At 36.0% G+C, this 21,321-nt stretch overlaps 1 protein-coding gene across 2 annotated transcripts in view; it reads right to left on the bottom strand.

Annotated features, from left to right (window-relative positions):
* The window catches only part of ZNF385D (zinc finger protein 385D), a 280,753-nt gene that overhangs the window by 71,547 nt on the left and 187,885 nt on the right, over positions 1-21,321 (bottom strand). For both annotated transcript variants that reach the window (XM_008153545.3, XM_028129888.2), the window contains exon 4: positions 8,364-8,526. In XM_008153545.3, coding sequence (XP_008151767.1) covers positions 8,364-8,526 — 163 coding nt within the window. The remainder of the gene's footprint in view (positions 1-8,363; positions 8,527-21,321) is intronic.

Below are 21,321 nucleotides of genomic sequence, written 5' to 3'. Positions count from 1 at the left end.
TACTACTAGTAGATATCAAACCCTTCCTTTTCCCACTTTGGAGACGAAGTTCTCTAACTCTCCCATGATTTTACAGGTGCTCATTTCACATTCTGTCACATTTTGGACAATTTTATTGTCCAAATTTCTTTTTATAATTAAGGTTCTACCTTTAAGAATTATTTTGCAGTTGAAAATTTTTATCATTAATGTCTACTCAATTCCTAAGAACAGCACAAAAATAGGGGGAAAAAAACACCCCTTTAGAAATTAAAAAACACACCCACATACATACAAAGGCACAGATAGACACAGATGTTTCCATAAGTATGACATCTGTAGACCAAACCATTGGGAGTTTAATTTAATTTTAAAAGTTCATCCAGATGTCTAGTATTTCACAGATGCTGATTAGGTGGCTAGCTCATAATTTATTTTAGAGATTTGAGGTTTATGGTAAAGAAAGACAGTCACATACACAGTGTATACGCATACACGTGCATGCATGCACACATGTATACACAAGTAAGGGACCAGTTGCTTTGGACAATAAGATAAAATGGCCACTAGCTGATCAATTTAGTTTTAATTCCCCTCTTATCGTGCAGGCCATACACCAGAACCTGAACAAGGCTGCATGGCAGGTTCTTTAAGCACTTTAGGTCCTTACTGCCTCCCTCATCCATTATGCTGAAGAAGATACCATGTTTTTGTCCGCATGAAAATTCACTGTGAAATTCTTCTGTGATTCAAGGAGAGGTTCATATGTAATGTATCTAGTTCAAAATTCTTATCAGCCCAATGGATACCCGCAAAATAACATGCATCTTGATTTCCTCATGCACGAAAAGAACGTGACGGGATTTTCTGTTATTCCACGTCGCCCCTAATATGCAATGTGTCATCACTGATTCACATGCAAAGAGCCTGGAACCACAATATTCAACTGAGCATTGGATGCCCTCCCCCGCCCCCCACTTCTGAATGTCCCTTCTCTTTTTCCATCTCTCTAGATATCTGCTACCACACACCCGGCTAGCACTTATCACACATCTTGAGAAGGGGGCACTTGATCAAGTCTCTTTCTTGGACCAATCTGAAGCATGACATGAGCCAATGCTAAGAAAGGATAAAAAGCACTTTCATTTCAAATCAATGGTCTCACATGGGTGCTTGAGCTCCTGTGCCAAGATGCATGCAATAGGGCCCTTTATCACGGCAGTGATTGTCCCGGGGAGGCTTTGTTTGGGACAATGGGTCAGAAAAGAAAGACCCCAGAAACTAGCACAATTTCCACGACGCCAAAGAGGCATTTATACCCAGCTGCACCAGATCTATAAGTGCTGATAGAAATGTGTCCCTTTTCAAATGATTTTCTATTGCCTCATAGAGTACAACAGGAGCTATGGATTCATAAGACACAAATGCCTTTTTTTTCTTCTTCTTAAAGAAAATGCACAGTACTAATTATAAAGGCCTGGTATAGTGGGACATTTTTAGGACAGGTATTAAAGACAGAATCTTGTATGTAAATATGTGTACAGAATATTTATATGTAATATACACCACACTAAACATATATGTATTACGATACCAAAGATACATGGCTTTCTGATGTCAAGCCCAGCTTGTACTTTGTTACACTTTTCATTATACATTTGGGATATTTGAAGCCTATGTCAAGAAAAGCAAACTTTGCCCATCTTCCCTTTGAGAACAGAAACAAAGCAAATTCCTACTTGTCTCCTGCTGAAAACGGTCTGTTTTCTAAATGACATTGGCATTGGCTTTTCCTTACAAACTATTCATCTACCACCTTTATTTTCAGATCACCATTCTAATGATTTTCCTCCTAGCTAAATGGAAAGGGAAAAAGGGTCTGTGTCTAGTTTTGCCTGGCACGGGGCCTGATATAAATAAGATCATACTCAGGAAAGGAAAGAACTCAGACTCTGTGACCTCATTATTGATTGACTTTCCCAAAGAGGCTTTGTTTCCTGTTGTACTTGCTTGCAGGCACTGGCCATCATTTTACATCAGATATCTTCTTTATCATTAGAAAAGTCTCTTTATCGCTCCAAGTCCCTGAACAAATAATGTGCATTCCAATAAACATTTAGAGCCAATTATTAATCCACAGCAAATAAAGGCTCCTTTGCATTCACTGACTTTCTCAATGATAGATTCACAAGTATTTCACTCTTGGCACCTTTGAGAGGTTGAGTGCAACATCCCTGGGATTATAATTTCATATTTTAAAAAGGGAGGGTGAATAGATACAACAAGACTAAATTATAAATGAAAAGTGCAAATTCAAATTGTAACGTAGTACCTTTATCTAGTGAATATATTGGCAATTCACTGAGACTTGATAGAGAATTGTGTAATAGAGTCCAGGAGAAATGTTCTCAGATCTTGCCAATTAGGCTAATTAACTCCCGATTGCTAGTCACTAAGGGGCATTAGAAATGTCAAGCATTCTTTACCTGTGCAACTAGAGAATCTCAAAGAAAAAAACAAACTTTAGGGGTTAAACTTGATGACCTTTATGAAAACTTTCACCTCTGAAATTTGATGAGCAATATCTCAGAATTCCTTAGATTAATGAGAACCATTTTTCTTTCATGGAACCATCTGCTCACAAAAAATAAATAAATAAATAAATAAAATAAAAATAAATAAAGCTTTGCTATGCTTTAACTCAGGAACAAACTCATGACTTCAAGTTTTAAAACTACTTTTTATCTTTTATATAAAAAGTGCTTGGTAAAGAAAAAAATAAATAAAAGGATTATGTAAGTATGTATTCTTAACAAACATGTCATCTAGCAATAAAAGGATGTAAAGACATAAAGATCCTATTTTAAGAAGAATATGGTACGGAAGCTAGAAAAGTATGGGTTTTTATGGGAATACACAGGCAGAAGGATAAAGAGGAACGTGTATACATTTAAGAAATTTAAAAGGACAGTATAAGAAACAAAGACAAAAGAAGTGTGTCTGTAGTGGAAAATACTGCAGGTGAACAATGAAAGAAATGTTTGAAAAGGTAGGTGGTGGTTAAATCACAGAGGGCCATGAAGTTCAGCAGAAAGATAAATTGAAGGTTTCTAAGTACTGTGACTTATGTACTGCCTAGCATAAACAAACAGCAGGATGAAGAAGATTGTCAAGAGGCAAGAATTGAGGCTAGGGCAATTGTATGGGCAAGACACCCACCTGCAATGCCAGGAAATGGGTAGTAATCATGTGTAAAAGAAGAAAAGATGTTTTCTTGGGACCGTGAGGGCAGTGGATTCCAACTGAATCAACATGTGAACTGAGATAGTGAGAAGAGCCAAAGACAACGAGAAGGTTTCAATTCTGAACTGCAGGACCAAAAATAAAATTAGGAAAACAGGATGAACAGAGAGTTGGGGATGATGGTCAAGATGAGTCTACAAACCTGTATAACAGAAGTGCTGACAAGCCATCCAAGTGAGTGACTCAATTCTGATGGAAATTTAGGTCAGAATTGAGGAAAAGAACAAGGTTAGAAATGTGGAATGCTCAGACATCTAGGCATAAGTGACAGTTGAAGCCATGGGGGCCTATTGTATTTTATTTTCACTCACACAGTGCCCCCTCCCTGGAGGAGATATTCTTCCTTGCCCATTATAATCGGGCTTGACCATGAAACTTGGCAGTGGAAGTGAGAGATATGTTATAAATTCACTTCCATTAAAAAGCTTTAAAAGCCTATTGATTCATGACTTTCTTTTCTGTCTTCCATAGAAATGGTAATATTAATAGTGACTGCTTCATTAGCCTGGGCTTGGAATTAAATGAACATGGAAAGAAAACCACAGCTGATGTGCTGTGTGAGTGAGAAAGGATTAGTTGTTGCCAAAGCCCCTGGGATTTCAAAGTTGTTTATTACTGCAGTATAATCTAGCCTAACTAACTGATAAGCACTTGGAATAAATAAGGTTTCTCAAAAAGGGAAAGTAAAGAAAGATCAAAGGCCCTAGCTGGTTTGGCTCAATGGATAGAGTGTGGGCCTGTGGACTGAAGGATCCCAGGTTCAATTCCGGTCAAGGGCACATGCATGGGTTGTGGGCTTGATTCCCAGTAGGGGGCATGCAGGAGGCAGCCAATCAATGATTCTCTATCATCATTGATGTTTCTATCTCTGTCTCCCTCTCCCTTCCTCTCTGAAATCAATTATATATATATATATATATACAAAAATAAAGATCAGAGGATGGCCTAGCATAAGACTAAATCCAACACCTCTGAATTTGTCATTTTATAGAAAAAAAGAAGAAAAAACAAACACCAACTAATTGAATTATATTTGCCAAGTTACATTGAGCATAATTTCTTATTTTTTATAATTACTTTTTTTGTATAAAACTCATATAAAAAAAACTTGCTAGATCAGACAAAGTTATTCTAGCCAACTTTGAAAATGAAAATATTTACTCTATAAAATATTCTGTAATACATAGCAACCACCCACATGTACTAAAATTTTTGAGTGTTCAAATTATTTTTTAAAATATTGCTTTCGTCTGGTAAATGTTTCTTATGAATTCATCAATCTAATACTCCTCATTAGACCACAAGGACTCAACTTATGTTTTAATGTTATGGAGCATCTTTCTTGCCTAGATATAGGGGAGCTAGGCTTTCTGTGAGCAGTTGGTAGTTGATCACTGAGCATTCTCTATTACTCACCACTCCAGCATGCAGACTGACATTAAGTAATAAAAGAGAATTCCAAGATCATAAAATTAGTGAATAAAAGCTTACCCAATGTGTCATTTAGACATATTTGTTAGCCCAAGGCAGCAATTAAAACCCATAATATATGATTTAGGAATTTAAGAGGAATTGTTTTCACAGCTCTCTTTTTATTAAGTAGAATTGGGATGAAATTTTGTTTTTTTATGAGTATTCTATTTCTTATATGTTTGAGAAACCCAGGAAAAACTCCAAGTCAATTTTATAATTCAAGTCCACATTACTTCTTGCCCTTTGCACTATTGTTGCCCAGCTTTCTCTTAAGGTTCTTATCTACCAAAGCATTGTCTATTTAGCCTTTTTAAAAGCAAATAGTTTTTTATATATTTGGATTATTTTTATTAAGAGTAATTTGGTAAAATTAGTAAAATGTGATTTAATACACATCTATATCCTTTATGTATAGATAAGTCCCAAAATCACAAAACAACCTTGTGCATTAATCAAAATAGTTAATATTTTTTTATTAAAAAATACATGAACTTTAATTCTTTAGTCTTATCTCTCTCTCTCTCTCTTTCTCTGTCTGCCTCCAAAGTATTTAACTGTTCTAGGGAAATGCCTCAGAGACTCATCTTATTTTCAGGGTTGTGTTCCTTCCTCATCAGTAGGAGGAAACAGTAGTAAAAAAAACAAGTAATTGTATTTTGGTTTTTCTTGGTTTTTTTTTTTTAACTCTAATTGGTTTGCACAGGTACCTCTGATTTATATTGCAATAGAAATGAGATAACAATTTATAACATGACTGGAGCTTTCTTAGGCTACTTATTATAGACAGTTTTGTGGAAATCCCCATTTGATAAAATTTGGCTTAAAATACCAGGTTAGTGTGCTAGAAACCTTAGTCTTTCAACCTATGGGACTGTTTTTGTTTTTTTGGGGGGGAGGTATCGGGGGAAGGTTGAGTACAGATTCCTATAGATTAGGAGAGCAATGTCCTTCTTGATGCTCATAATTTTCTTCATTTGGCTTTAACATAGTTGTACCAACTTTATAGATTTGACTATCCCTCCTGCCTTTCTGGAATTTTCTCCAGCTCTAGTTTGAAAGGGTGTTTCACTATTTCAATGCTATTCCAACCAGTGGGCAAGTTCCAGCATCCCCACTGGGAATCGGTTTATTGTATGTAGGTTGTCACCAACAGGCCAATCCAAAAAATGTTTCCATTCCACTTCTAAAAGGACAGAGCCTTGGTGACTGCCATCATTTATATTTTGGTCTTTAAGTTGAGAAATGGAAGAATACATTCAAAACTGAGACAACCCATGTGGGAGCCTTCCCTAACTCAAGTTAGCAGCTCTACCCACCATGTAAGTATATATTGTTAAATGATGTGCATCCTCAATGTAACAGAGACTTTTGCATTTTAAAGAGGAGTCAAGAAATTAAGAATAGAGCTACCATATGAACCAACAACCCCACTCCTAGGTATATAACAAAAAAACTCAAACTCATTTATACGCAAAAATATATGCACCCCTATGTTCATTGCAGCATTTTTCACAGTGGACAAGACATGGAAACAGCCAAAGTGTCCCGCGATAGAGGGCTGGATAAAGAAGATGTGGTACATATACACAATGGAGTACTACTCAGCCATAATAAAGGATTAAATAACATCATTTACAACAACATGAATGGACCTTGAGAACATTATGCTAAGTGAAATAAGTCAGATAGAAAAAGCTAAGAACCATATGTGGGATATAAAACTGAAATTTATGAACACAAACAGCAGTGTGGTAGTTGGAGGGGGTTGGGGAAGAAGGGAGTCCTAATATGAGGTGACAGGAGAAGATGACTTTGGGTGGTGGAAACATAGTGCTATATACAGATTTTGTAACTTAGAAATCCATACATAAACCTATGTGTTCATGTTGACCAATGTCACCCCAATAAAATTAAATTAAAAAAAATAGGAGTCAAGGAAACCCAAATAGCCATTATTGATTAAAGTGTCTAAGAATAGAAACATTTGGAGGCAAGCAAAAACTTTACATTAAACTCTTTACAACAAGCTCATCTCTTTAAATCAAACCCATGCCTTTGATCTCTCTACCTACTTTCTTTTTACAAATGAAATACATTTCTTTATGGAAATTATGGCTTTAGGGATGCCAATCTGTGCTCTAATATCTGGGAACAAAAATTAAACTCACCTGCTTCATTACTGCTCACTCCCTGATAGCTCCCCAAAAGAAGGGAATACGTTTTAAATTAATAGAGAAAAGATTAATGCTTTCCCTGTGAGTTGTACATCTAAATCAATAAAACAACATAATCCAGCTCTTACTCTGGATATCAAAGAAGTGAAGATGACAAGCACTTCATTTTTACCTGTAAGTATGTTGTTACACAAAATTAAACGAATCAGAGAATCGAGGGGGTGAGAGAAAATTCAGCATCCAATAGACATTTTACTCAGCACCTACACCTGGTGATAGTGTACAAAGATGACAAAGGCACGCAGCTTCAGGGAGTACACAGGGTTCTCAGGGAGGACAGCATGATGCATCTACCAATAACACCTGGGTAAGGAACAATGATGTTGTCATGGGAACTTGGAGAGAATATCATCACCCCTTACAGATTCACATAGGAACAGGCATCTCCCCAGATCCTATATGTGTCTAATGGATGCAAGCAGGTGTCATAAAGTCACAATTATCTGTTCTATTTGCTCACTGTAGCACTTTATATTTTTATCAGTCAGGGCCAGAAGAGTTTCCTCTAGTTAAGACTATCTATGATGATATGGATGCTTCCTGATCATTGCCAGTGGAAGGGACTGGAAACCATGTACCAGCTCTTCTGTTTCAGACAGTAGTGTATTAAATGTACATCCATACATCACAGAGGACTTTCATATAAAATTTGAGGACCAGTGTTCTTATATTTTCACATGTCAGCTTAGGGAAACCCCACGGACTTCCCCTGCTGCAAATAAACTAGCTGTTTGCAGGAGCTATCCCAAGGGGCCATTCAGAGGCCATTATTTCATGAGAAGACTCTGTTAAAAAGAGTAATTGGTATCAATAACACTTACCTGTGTATGCAGAGGAAAGGTTACCCAGCCGTAACAAGCCCAGAATTACCTAAAACACTGCACTGCTTGGGATTTATGAGAATAAGGCCTGTCGGTAATAATGCCCTTATTGGGGCCTTCTCAATTCATTTGGCATACCTTGTTGTGTACGCACCATTCAATCAAATCTGCCATGCAGTCTCAGGCTGGAGTGCTGCATACTAGATGCAAACAATGCGCGTCAGCAAGGTTCACTTCTCAACAAGGGTTATTGGGGACATGGCTTCAAATGCCTTTATGACTCTTGTGTTGCTTTCAAACAGTCACAGGACTGTTTCAAATGCAAACTCTGTAGTATAACTTGTGATTATTTTAGTGTCTGAACGGTATTAAAAAAATGAGGGGAAACAAATACCATCACATAGAAAGATGGATCATGCATGAATCAATGTGGCAGGAACATAGGTAAACAGACACAGGGTTAGACAAGGGAAGAAGCCCCAAAGAACAATGATGGTGACAGCAAGAACAACAACAACAACAACAACAACAACAACAAAGATCATTGTTTAACCTGTTTTGTCAGAGCTGGTGTTGATGGTATTGGTAGTGATGGAGGTGAAGGTAGTCTTTGCGCTGTCCTTGGCAGTGACAGATTTCTGCTTATTTTTCATGGCTTCCAGTGCTTTGAGCTTCTTGGCATGTTTCGTGCCTTTGTAGTGGGCCGCAGCCTGGCTCTACAAAGGAGAACAAAATGAACCATGCAATCAGGCTCATTTCTAAACTAGCATTCTCTGTATTATTGCAAATACAGACTCCCTTTCAATAATCGGTACCATTCAAGCTAATTTTGGCCGTGGCCAAACAGTAGGGTTCTATTTAGAATGATGCTAGAAAGCAATGGGAATCGAGTTCTAAAACCTCTGGTTGGAAGGAAGGAATATTCGATTGCTTCCCTTCAGAGACATGTAGCTGAACACTAACCACATCAACAACATTTTCTTTGCGGAGTGGAAGAAAAATAAGAATTTACACCTGTGTTGCCTTTGTTCTGCCACAGAAGATGCTGGGCTCCCAAATAACAAGGGCCCTAGAAAGAAATAGCTCTCACCTTCTTGGCCTGGGAAATGTGTTCCTCTTTCTACAATGTGTCTTATTAATACAGACCCCAACAGGTGTCTAGAAGAAAAACTTCACATATAACAAGGGAAGTGGCACTCAGGAGGCTGAGATTGAAGCTTGAGAGTTCAAAAGCAAATGCATTGCCTAAGTCCAAATGGAGTACACAGAAGCTGGGTAATTTTCTGATTCTTTCTTTCTGCTTGCTTCCCATAGAGGGTGGCCTTAGAAATTCAAGGTAGAGGCATTCTTTCAACATGTGAGTCTTTCATGCCCGGTCCATTGTCAGGAGGCTACAGTGTGTTTTGACTATGTAATAGGGCCAATGCAATTCTTTTGTCTGTGCCTTCTTATATATATATTTTAAAATAGTAGTATATATTTTCCCAAGTTTATATTTTCTTAAAACTATCTTTTTATGGTACTGGAGAGACACATTCATTGAGATAGATAATCATCTTAAAGATATCTATATTTATTAATGTTTATTTATTTGGGGGAAAGCCTTGGTGGCTTGGGGTGGACTGGGAGTGAGCAGGGAAATTCTTAGATCAGAAGGATTCCCAGCTCAAAAACCTTTCAAAATGTCACCTCGCAAAGAAGCTATCTCAGTGGAGACCTCTGCCTGTTAGACTACCCATTACTTCCAAGGTTCGCCCCACCTGATTTGGCTCAGTGGATAGAGCGTTGGCCTGAGGACTGAAGGGTCCCAGGTCAGATTCCGGTCAAGGGCACATGCCCAGGTTGCAGGCGTGGTTCCCAGTAAGGGTCATGCAGGAGGCAGCTGATCAATGATTCTCTTTCATCATTGATGTTTCTATCTCTCCCTCTCCCTTCCTCTCTGAAATCAATAAAAATATATTAAATAAATAAATAAACTCAAGGTTCCATTTTGCAAGAAAAATAATCACACTGTCCTCTTCATCACAGCAACTGTGGTAGGTAGGGTGTTGCAGTATATATTTTTATAAATGATAAACAATTAATCTACACCTTCATTTGCATCATTCTGACAAGTATCCTCAAAGGATTAGGTACCCTTATTGAAAGAACACTGGAGAAGGAAATTATATATTAGAAACAGTTTGAACAGAAAGGACACTCATGCATCAGTTACAAGTTTTCCAACAACACGTAACATCAAAAGACATAGTGTGAGTCAAAATATGAAGTTAAGACTGGCTATAGTTAATTGACGAACCAGCAATAGATTGGACTGGTTTGATTTTACATGGAGAATGCAACTTTGATGGACAGAACGGTATGTCCCTTTTTATTTCCTGCCTAGTTTTTCTTATTAATAAATCAAGTCCTTTAGACATATCTTTTGAGGACAATATGCTATAGTCAATTAAATCCACAATATAGTGCATCATCTTCTCTAGGCAACTGGCTACATACTTTTCCTTAAAGCAAAGTTCCTCTCTTCTCTCTGTCAGCATTCCTACCCCTGGTATAGTAGTGAATGTTTTATATACAATACCTATTAAATATAATGTTTAAATTAACATTAATAGCTACATGTATATTTCTAAAATAGACATTTTAAGGTTTCTAGTAAATCTGCATTTTCAGTGGTATTTCCAACCAAATAACACTTTGTTTTAGAATACCATAGGACCAGGAGAGTGTCACTATTTTGGAAATTAAGAAACATTCAAAAAGAACCCAGCAAGAAAAAAGAATACTTATACCCCCCAAATACTCTCCATATAGATACAACTAAGCCAATGATTCCCACCAGTGAAATGGCTCAGGAAGTTGTGGAAGAAGGGGATAACAAAATGACTAATAGTTGGTGTGTCCCAATTGAGACACCGGATATATTAAAAAGCAAAAGAAAACAAAAAAATAAAAAATGCACACTCATTTGTTAATTGAACAACAGTCCCAAAGCACCCTGATAATAATCATCTTAATTAAAAATTATCTGATTCAAAGAAAGACAACTAAGCCTCCCTCAAATTTGGGGGAAAAAAATCCAGTGATATGAAGGTCCAAAGTGCTATGGAGAACCCATGATGTGTAGAATTTCGGGGAGTGAAGGTGGACAGAAGGCAGATAGCACTAGAGGAGATCAATGTAATTGTGATGGTGCAGGGGTGTGTCTTGAGGTGGAAATGGACATACCAGTTGGAAACCGAATGCAGACAGATAACCCTTCTGGATATTATAAATTTTCTTTGTCATCCACCCTTATTTATTGTTTGTAGAATTTATTGGACTACTTTTAGGTCACGTTAGTATTACTTTTTCTATGTATAGTAACCCCATAACTCTTGGTCCAACTGAATACAGGTGTGTTGTATAAAAGTGTATTCCTTGTATAAAAACATAAACCACAAAAAAACTAAAAAACAAAACAAAAACCAACTCAGCCAGCTCTTCTTACTCTTACTATTCCCCTTTCTGCCACTTCGCTGGACTGGATAGATTATGCAGCCATATCTAATCTTTCTGTGACTGTAACCTAAGTAAGTATCCTGCTGGGAGATTTTTTTAAAGCAGCAGTTGGCCAGAGATGTCTCTGTGGGCCTCATCTGGGCAGAGAGACGTTGGATGTAACGGAGCACACCACATTCCCTCCAAGGTTGTTTCCTGTTATTTATTAGCCAGTTTCTGAGTCAAGTCTTTCCCAGAAACCCGGGAACCATCAGACACAAGCAAACAATTACTTCTTCACAGGAATAATTCCAAGGTTAAAGACGTGTACTACTTCATTATGGCACATTTCAGAGTTTTGTATTTGAAAACTAAAAACAGAATCAGATGATCAGAGTACACACAGAAGTGAGCAGAACAATAAAAATTGGACTTTGACAACCTACTTTTAAATAACAAGTGGAATATTGGGGTACTGTGTAATAAAAATCACTATTACCGACTTTGAAATAGCACATGACACCTGCAAATCTAACAAGCTGACATTAAAGATATGCACACACATTCCTGAAGAAAAGAATGATGCCACTTTAAATGTCATCACCACACCCTAGTCATCAGTAGCCAGTCAGACTGTTCAGTCATCAAAGTGTATCTTCAGAATTTCAAAATGTCTTCCAATTTAAAAACAGTGGAAGTTCCAAAGCAGATAAAAATAACTGTTGAGTGGCTAACATTTGAGAGAAGTTTCATCCTTCTGAAACACACACACACACATTTTTTTATTTATCTAAGTAAGAGGATTCTTTTTAAAACACTATTACTGTGAAACTCACAGGATATTTAATGTTCATGTATCATTTTATTCCTTTAGCACCACTACCTGGTATACTGTTTGTTACTCACCATCTCTTTTATATAAAGGTGTCTTAATATGTTTTTTTTATACTAGGAAGCATATTGTAAGTATATGTATCTGATTACCAAAACCAATTAATTTTCATGAACATATCATTCCAAAAGGAAAACATGATCTTCGTTAGTTGATATCGTAATTTTACCACATATTAAATTTATTGAAATAAAATATGAGAAAAATGAACAGTAGTTATTAAAGAAGTTGCCATGTTCTTTGGAGAGGGCAGAGATAACACATGAGTCAGAGGGATTCTTTTTTTTTTAAATTATCTGATTTTGAATATTTTAGCTGAGATTATTATTTGGAGATGAAGACAAAAATGAAATGATAAAACATGATATAGTATCCTAAACTCTAAAACACTTACTTTAGATTTATATTTGAAGAACTATTTTTTAAAAAAGTTTACAATTTTGATTAATCAGTATGTCGTTCTTAGGTGGCATACACTCACTCAAGTCTAATGTGGAGGCAGTGGGCACAGGCTTAGCCATATGGATTAAGACCAATATGCATTCTGTTTGGTCAGTGGCTAGTGAAATATTTTGAATATCACATTTGTATATACCAATAGAAGATTTCCAAGTCCTGGTTCCATCTTAATCCCCTTTTTCTCAACTCAGCTTAATTGAACATTCCTATGAAGCACTAGTTCTCAAAGGGTGGTCTCCAGACCAGTAGCAGCAACAGAAGCCGGGAGCTTGTTAGAGATACAAATTCTCAACCTCCATCCCAGTCCTACTGAATCAGAAACTATGGAGATGGGGCTCAGCAATCTGTGTTTTACAAGCTCTTCTGGTGATTCTGATGCAAACGAAAGTTTCAGAGCCACTCATCTTAATATTAGTGGACTTTCTACAAAGATGACCCCTTCTTCTATAAGTAGCCAAAGTCTAGTTGTTTTTTTTTAAAGATTAATGCATAATTATTTGAAGATGGAACATCTGCATGTGTCTAAATGTCAGCAATATGCATTACCCAGAAAAAATTATCAAAAGTTTCTTTCCTTAAGAACAAGTCATACAAAGAAGTAAAAAAAAAAAACCTCAGATACATATGTAATTGGAAAATGTCTACCCAAGACGGATTAAAGCAAAATAGCAAATCAACCTTGAAAATCTCCATACAATCCTCAAATCCCATGTAAGTGCTTTCCAAGTCCTTGTGACTTTCTCTTTTGAGATTTTATTTTTTCTCTCCAAGCTAATTATTATTGCAGCGTGACCCTTGGACCCCATTTTTTTTTTTTTTACCTCTCTACTGAATGCTTTGCCATAATCCATTCTGTGGTGCTGGGCGAATCCCCAACTCTATGAGAATATAAGCAAAGCTAAGCCCTGTATCACAATTCTTATAGCATTACTATAACAAGTATCTAATTCACTATTTTTCATTTGCATTAAACTACTGTAGTGTTAGTCATATCCTGGTTCTTTCATTATGTATGTGGGACTTTTTTATTGAGGAAAACTTCTCGCCAGCAGGCAAATAAAAACCACTCCAGTAAGCCAAGAAGAGTGCTTTTTCTGTTACTCCACTTAAATGATTTGAAGGAGAAATTTACAGATAGAAGAGCTCACTGTTTACATTTTCCTTACTGCTGTGAATACATGTTCCTTTCAAATTCTCTTACATAATAGGGGAAATGATGTAATATAGGTATTTTTATTCCTTAATTAAATGTCCCATAAAGAGTATTTATTAATTTATTTTAACTTGTGATTGTGTAGTTAATGCAGAAGTAGATGGCTACATTATGAATAAAAATGAAAATTCACTGGCATTGAGTCCCAAAGTAAAAAACATGATTCAATTATGAGTGTTCTCTCTGAGCTCAAGTGATGGATGCCTTGTTTTAAATGTAATGTGTCCCTGTCTTCTGCACTCTTCAGTAGAGAAATGAACAATAACAGTCATAGGAATAGGAAAAAAAAATAGAATAAAGAAGATAATAGCACCAAGAGTAAAGTAATTTTTATACACTACCACTACTCACTGAAACTAAAAAAAATCTAAATAAACAAAGGAGAGGCATGTCATAATTTCTCAGATACATTAGGTAACTCTAACTTTTATTTTATAAGCAAAAAAAATATCCTGTTACTAAGTGCTTATGTGGTTGGAAAAAACTAATCTCGATGGACTCAACTTTTCAAAGCTCTTCACCTCACGATTTTTAAACATTAAGCATTTAATGTGTTCAAGAATCTAATGTGAATGATAAAGTAGGGAGTACTCATTTGAGTGAAGAAAGCTCATTTGAGACATTTTGCCTGGTTCCTGTTGTGAAACCATCTTTTTCTGTATATTTAGAATCAAAACACCTACCTCACTGACCTCTAATGTTGGGCCCCTGACTGGGAGACACAGGCTGGCAGTGGGCTCTTGAAGCCGGTGTGCATGGTCCAGATGAACTAAAAGGAATATTTGGATCTGGCTAAGTAGGCTTAATATTTTGGGGGGCTTTTTGTAAGCCTGGGACCTCACGTGGGTTTTAACTCTAGTGATATAATCACAAAAATGTCTTGTATGAAACTGAGATGTATTAGAAACAACAACACATTATCTAACTACTTAATCAGTGTTCAATATCCATCCTTGCACAATGCCCATAGCTTAATACTTTTCTCTGTTGTGATTGTCATGTACCATTTAAAAGTTTGGAGGTAATTAGAAATGTTGAATTTAATTATGTCCGAAGGTCAAGCTGTCATAGGTGTTGGCATAAGCAGCAGAGAAAAATGTCTTATTTCCTGGCATGAAGTGCATGCTTCCTCTAAGTAACCCCCACTTCCTCCTCCAGGCAGTCTACCTACCTCAAGTCCCCACCTCTTAGTCACAGTCACAATGTCATTCTCTAGCAAGGGAATCTGCTTGTAGTGCAGATAAAGGTTGGATGTATATCCCTTTTATTCTCTTAAGAAAGATACCCTGGGAAGAAATCATTTTTTTAGCCTTTGTATGACTAGTTCTCTCTGCATAACACCTTATTTTGCTGACAAATGTCTATTATCACATGTCACCTACTCCATGTAGTGTGGGGTATGCAGTGTTGGGTACCACTGATGTCACTGCCATAAGAAGGGTTAAATGTCTGTTTCTTCTAAAAAAAAAAAGTGAATCTATCAACAGACAGGGAAAGACTTAATGTTCCTTGTCATTGTGTCCCTAAGTCCTAATCTAGATCTTTAAACAAGTGCCTATGAAATGCACTTGAATTAGCTTCACATTCTTACTTCAACATGGAAATATGCATATGGCGTCTCAAAGAATTTTACATGTGAACAGGGTTCAACTTAATTCCCTGCCATTCTCTGGCACTTTGCCTTATCTGTTGAACACACTTCAGGGAATTTTTATGGCACTTAATGCTGGAAAAGCATCTGGCACAAACACAAACTATTATTTTTTTTTCTCCAGGAGAAATGTACCACCAACTGCAAATTGTGCTATTTATAGGGAGCTCTCTTTGCAAAGGAATAATATGGATATTGTTTCACTTTTTAAAAAATTCTGATGAATAATTAATAAGATTTTTTTTTAAATCCAGGAAATGCAATGAGTAATTCCAGTGATGACTCTGCACTTCAGATTTATTTAACACAGAATTCTTTTAAATACACAGATAGAAATGTGCAGTATTCGAGTGCTATTTCTCTGTTTACACCATTTAACTCTCACAATGGAATATTTATGTCCTAAAACAATATAGGAAAATTAATTCTGACATCATTTAGCCTATTTTCCTCCCTACAAATCCATGTAATACTATATATATATATATATATATATATATATATATATATATATATATATATATAGTATTTGCTGAAGAAGAACACCTTACATTAGGGGGAAATTATTAAATTCCTTATTTCTCCATAAGTCAGGAAATAACTTCTTTCTATAGGTTTGTAGCATTTCTAATTTCTAATTCATACATATGAGAATTGTTACAATTGTTCCCTTAGTCAACTTGTCCCAAAGATCACCTCTAAAATATGCAATTGTTAGTGAGAGTCTTTGGGTCCACAAATAATGGTTTATATTTGAGCCAGATGTTTTGTCAGTGTTAAGCACCAGAACACTTTTCTGAAGCACTTTGGGTGCACTGGGAGTAAGAGATCACAAATAACCTTAGTAACTTAGACTAACAGGCAGAATCCACCTTTATTTCAATCCTTGTTCTCTTCATTCATTCACCAAGGACTGACTGACCTGTGGCCAGATGCTATTGCAGTTATGGGAGAGAGAACAAGTCAGACTGATAAATTAAACTAAATTTACAAGTTTGTTCTATTAAAAAAACACTATAAGCAAAGTGAAAAAGGTTTGAAAAATGCAAAAAAACTATTTGCAAGCCCCATTGCAAAGGGGTTAAACTTCACATTACTAGTTTTTCTCTATCTTGGGCCCATGCTGTAGATACCATTATTAGCACCATTCTATCTGAGGGTTCACCCATTTAAGTTATTTCAATACAAGCTCCAATAAACTAATGGTGAAGTGCCAAATAAAGTGTGGGAAACTATGTGATGCTTGTTTCTATCTTGAAATGTGAAGCCTTTAGACACCAGGAAGTATCACTGGGCACAAGTCAGCTCCAGCAGAGAGCCTTGTAGCCTCGGATAAGGGTTATGTTCTTTAATATCTGTTCAAATGGAAGGCTCCTCAGAGGTTTTTAGGAAATACAGACACATAACTATGTTTGCATCTTAATGAGCTCACTCTGGCAGGGACAACAAGGCTAGATGGGAGGAGAGGGGTAAAATGGGGATGGAGCAAAGGGTTGGATTATTATCGTAATGGTCCAAAGAAGAGATGTCCACAGCTAAGAATCTGATGATGACAGAGAAAGCAGAGAGAGGATAGTACACACATATGATTAATAGATGAATTAAAAATGTCAAGAATTGATGGTGAATTTTGAGGGGTGTCCTCAAAGATGCCTCATAGATTTCTGCTTCTTCCAAACACATGATTGGAGGTTCTGTCTCCTAGAATTTTTGATATTCAAAGAGGTCCATATGTATGGGTAGAAGAACATGAGTTGGGTTAGGGTATGTTGAGTTCAAGGACTCTTTAAAACATCAAAGAAACATGGGTTCTGTAATTAATTATTTGATATGGAGCTTAGAGATGAAGTCTAGGCTATAGCTAAATTGGGGAGTTATCAGCAACAGATGGAAACCCAAGCTACTGGGAAATGCCATTTGAAAGGCAAATAAAATATTTTTTTTTCTTGTTTTACCACTGAAACACAATTCTTAATCAGCTGCAACATTTGAGTGAATGAACTAAGACTCCAACTGACAGTGTAGGAGACAACATATTTTTCAATTCTTCATTGAGCTAAAGTATACTTCATAGTTTAGCCTTAGAAAAAGTATTTTCTTAAAGTGCTTGAAAATCTCCAAGTTTCAGCCACAGAATGAATCATTCCCTTTTCATCCTCACACCAAAGTAAGTTAACTGGAAAGAAAGGATCCATTTCTTCTGACATAGAATATCATATCTTAGCATTTGGTCTCTGGAGGCTGAATTCACAAGGATAAAGGTTTTATCATTAGAGCAGTGACATCAGGATTGGTACTCTTTTCGTTGGAGGCTACAATGAGGTGGCCTGCAAACCTAGCAGGGGTTTGTTCTCTCAGCTAAAATTGTAGTGGATGGAATCAGCCATTTACGGGAAACTTATTATAGGGTAGGACAAAAGCAACAAAGCAGGATGAGAATAGTAATCGAGGGCTGACTAAATATAAAAGAGAGCTGTGCTTAATGAATATTATTAACATGTCTGACGTAAGACTGTCTTAGTTGAATAGGTTATACCCTGTCATCCAGAAAAAGGGGAATTTAAGATTAAGGTCACATAGATTTCTTTCTCTCCTCTTGATAAATATAAGAGGGGAGAAAAACCTAATGGCACCTGTCTCTATTATGACCAAAGGAAAAAGGGTTTATTTTGTAAATAATATCTTTTAAAAATGTTGTAAGTGTATCCCTGGCTGATGTGGCTCAGTTGGTTGAGAGTGTCCTCCCATGCACCAAAAGGTCACTAGTTCCATTCCCAGTCAGGGCATATGCCTCGGTTGCAGGCTCAATGTGCAGAAGGCAGCCGATCAATGTTTCTCTCTCTCCTCTCCCTTTCTCTTTCTTTAAAATCAATAAATAACAACATTTTTTAAAAAAAAATTGTAAGTGTAAAATTTAAAAGTCTCAGTGACTATAAAATGTAAGCATCCCCTGGCTTACCTATCTGAAGAAGTAAAAAGCTGAAACTCAGTGAGATTACTAAGATTCCAATCCATTTACTTTTCCATATTTTCAAATGTTAATTTTCAAATTTTAAACAGACTTTTAATGTCAATGCTTTGGGGGATGGTGTCAAAAGAGGGGCTTCATTTGAAATGTTTTCCCAATAGTTTTTGCAATTAACACTAAAAAATAGTTAAAGAGAGTTTTCTCTAAGAATTATTAAAATTTTGACTAAGTAAATATTAAGTTTCTAACCATAGGATTTTCCATGATATTATCTGAATCCCTACATTGCTTGAATTTACCAGGGTCAAAGTAAGTTAACAAAATTAATGAACATCTATATTTTCATGACAAGTTAAAGTAATTTGAATTCAATCTTAAGTACAGGAGTTGTCCAAGCTATGCTTGTTAATATCACTGCTTCCACCGCTTAAACCAGCAAGAGATTGCCCCCTTGGGCTTATATTAACAATTTACTTTTTGCAGACAAGTGCAGAAATATGATTAGCTTTTGCAAATTGCTCTTTATTCTGTTACTGGTAAGTAATTTTTTTATATTATTACAGTATAAACAGATACTATTTTCCACTACATACTCAGCTGTAATGAGCTAAGTTAATGTATTAAGATAACAAGAGAACTTCAAGAATGATTTAGTGATTCAAGCTTCATGGAAGTGAAGAGAAAAATCAAGCACAAAGTTTGCAAAATGATTTCAACATTTAGTTTTCAACAAGGAATTGTGGAGACCCTTGAGGTTGTTCAAAGCTGTGCTTTCACGTTTGCAGGGTGAGTCCTACAATCTTTCCAAAGGTTCCACAGCTTCCTCTGGTCATTCTGCTCCCATTTCCTGAAACTCCCACCATCAGTGCCACACATTTAGGTTAAAAAATAGATTTGCTTGTTTGTTTATCTGTTCATTTAAATATAGAAATGTTCAACACACACTTATGCTGTGGGGCATTCCAACAGATTGGCATGGCAGGAAATGGCGCTAGGAAAGAAGACATAGAACATGGGAAATAAGATAAAACCTGAAGAATCTGGTATCATGAAAGCCAAGCGAAATAATAGCTTGTGGAAGGGAATGGTTTTCACTATTCATTGCTGCTGCCACATCCGGTAAAAGTAAAGCATAGAATGTCCGTTGGATTTTACAACATGTATGTTGTTGGTGATTGTAATACAGGACATGATAATTTAATATTTAATTAATTAATTGGAACAATGGATCTTTGGAAAGGTAGGAATAAATGAAAGATCTGTATGCTTGGACATGGAGTTGCCAATTCAGGTGGCCTCCATCTGACACTCATTCTGAACTGAACATTGTTGCCTTACTTAATTCTACTAATATACGTTTCCATATTATAGACGGAATTCTGGAAAGAGACCTGCATTTTGATTCTATCATTTATAAAAGCAGAAAAATGAGATACTATTTTTAATAAATGAGTGAGTTATCTTAAAATATTTTCACTCTTTTCAGAAAGTGCATCAAATAGAAAGTTTAAATAAAGAGAAGGAATCATGTAAAATAACCTATAAACAAATCATCCAGTACTAATCCTTGCAGACCTTCAGGGATTTTATTGTCACTAGGGGCATAGTAGGTGTTCAATATCTATTTGTTGAACGATAATTATATATTATTATACAAAAAGTAAAATCACACTTTTTACTGTCACATGAAATACTTCATTTACTTATTAACATATATACAACATTTATTTGTTTGATTGAGATTTTTTTTGGATCACATCCTCATGACAGAGAGGTGATGTAGCTTGTTACAGTAAGTAACAAGCTAGAAATGGGAAGGCATAGCTCCCAACTAGTCTCCCAATTTTATTCATATACTCAACATAAATCATTTCACCTCCAGTGAAATGTTTCCCATTCCTAAAATAGAGCACTGTTACAAAAGTTTATAAGCAGGTTACTGAGTGAATTAATATATTAGTTACTTTGAAAGTAAATTTTTAGGTAAATCCTTCATTTTAATTATCCATAGAAATATTAACTTTAGGCTTTCCTCCAACGATTAGTATTTTGAATTGGCTACTCTCTTCCTCCAATGCCCTCAATGTCTGCAATGCATGACTTGCTAAAATCAGAAATGCTAACTGCAGAAAATATTATGTATAAGAGAAATAGACATCCATGTCATCTAGATTCAAGGTATATTTGTTACAGCAGCTTAGAGTTAACATAACTACTAGTAATACGCATCTCTCCATATATTTGTTACATGAGGAAAAAAGAACTTAGAGTTGCCCTAATAATGATAATACAGTAGCCTCCCTCCCCTTATTCATAGTAGTTATCTATCAAGACCCCTAGTAGATGCCTGAAACCACAAATTTTACCAAACCCTATATATGTTATGTTTTTCCTATACATACTTACAATGGATTTTATATAAAGTTCATAGTTTCTCTCAAAATAAGATTTTCTTATATCCATTTCATGATGAGGAAACTGAGGTTCATAATGTTTAAGAGACTAGCTTAAGGTCCACAGTGGAAAAACTTGAAACCAGGTCTTCCTGTCTCCAAAGTTCATGTTCCTCCCATCATACCATGAATACTTCTTCAAACACTTCTGTCTTCAATGTAAATATTTAGCAAAATTAAAAAAAAAAAGATCCAGGAGAGAGAGAAAACATTAAGAGAAGTATATTTCTCATAGAGCAGCTTCCCCACCTTCTTTTATGACCTTCTATCTTTTACCACATAAAGAAAACAATACCTTTTGTAATAATCTAGCTAGTTTCTGGGACACAATGTCAGGAACTCACAGAAGAAACTTATTTTTTTCCCCTTGGTACACAGCCGGACTATACTACTCT

The sequence above is a fragment of the Eptesicus fuscus genome, chromosome 18 (genome assembly GCF_027574615.1).
Source record: "Eptesicus fuscus isolate TK198812 chromosome 18, DD_ASM_mEF_20220401, whole genome shotgun sequence".
Lineage (NCBI taxonomy): Eukaryota > Metazoa > Chordata > Mammalia > Chiroptera > Vespertilionidae > Eptesicus > Eptesicus fuscus.
This window is presented reverse-complemented; position numbering and strand designations above follow the sequence as displayed.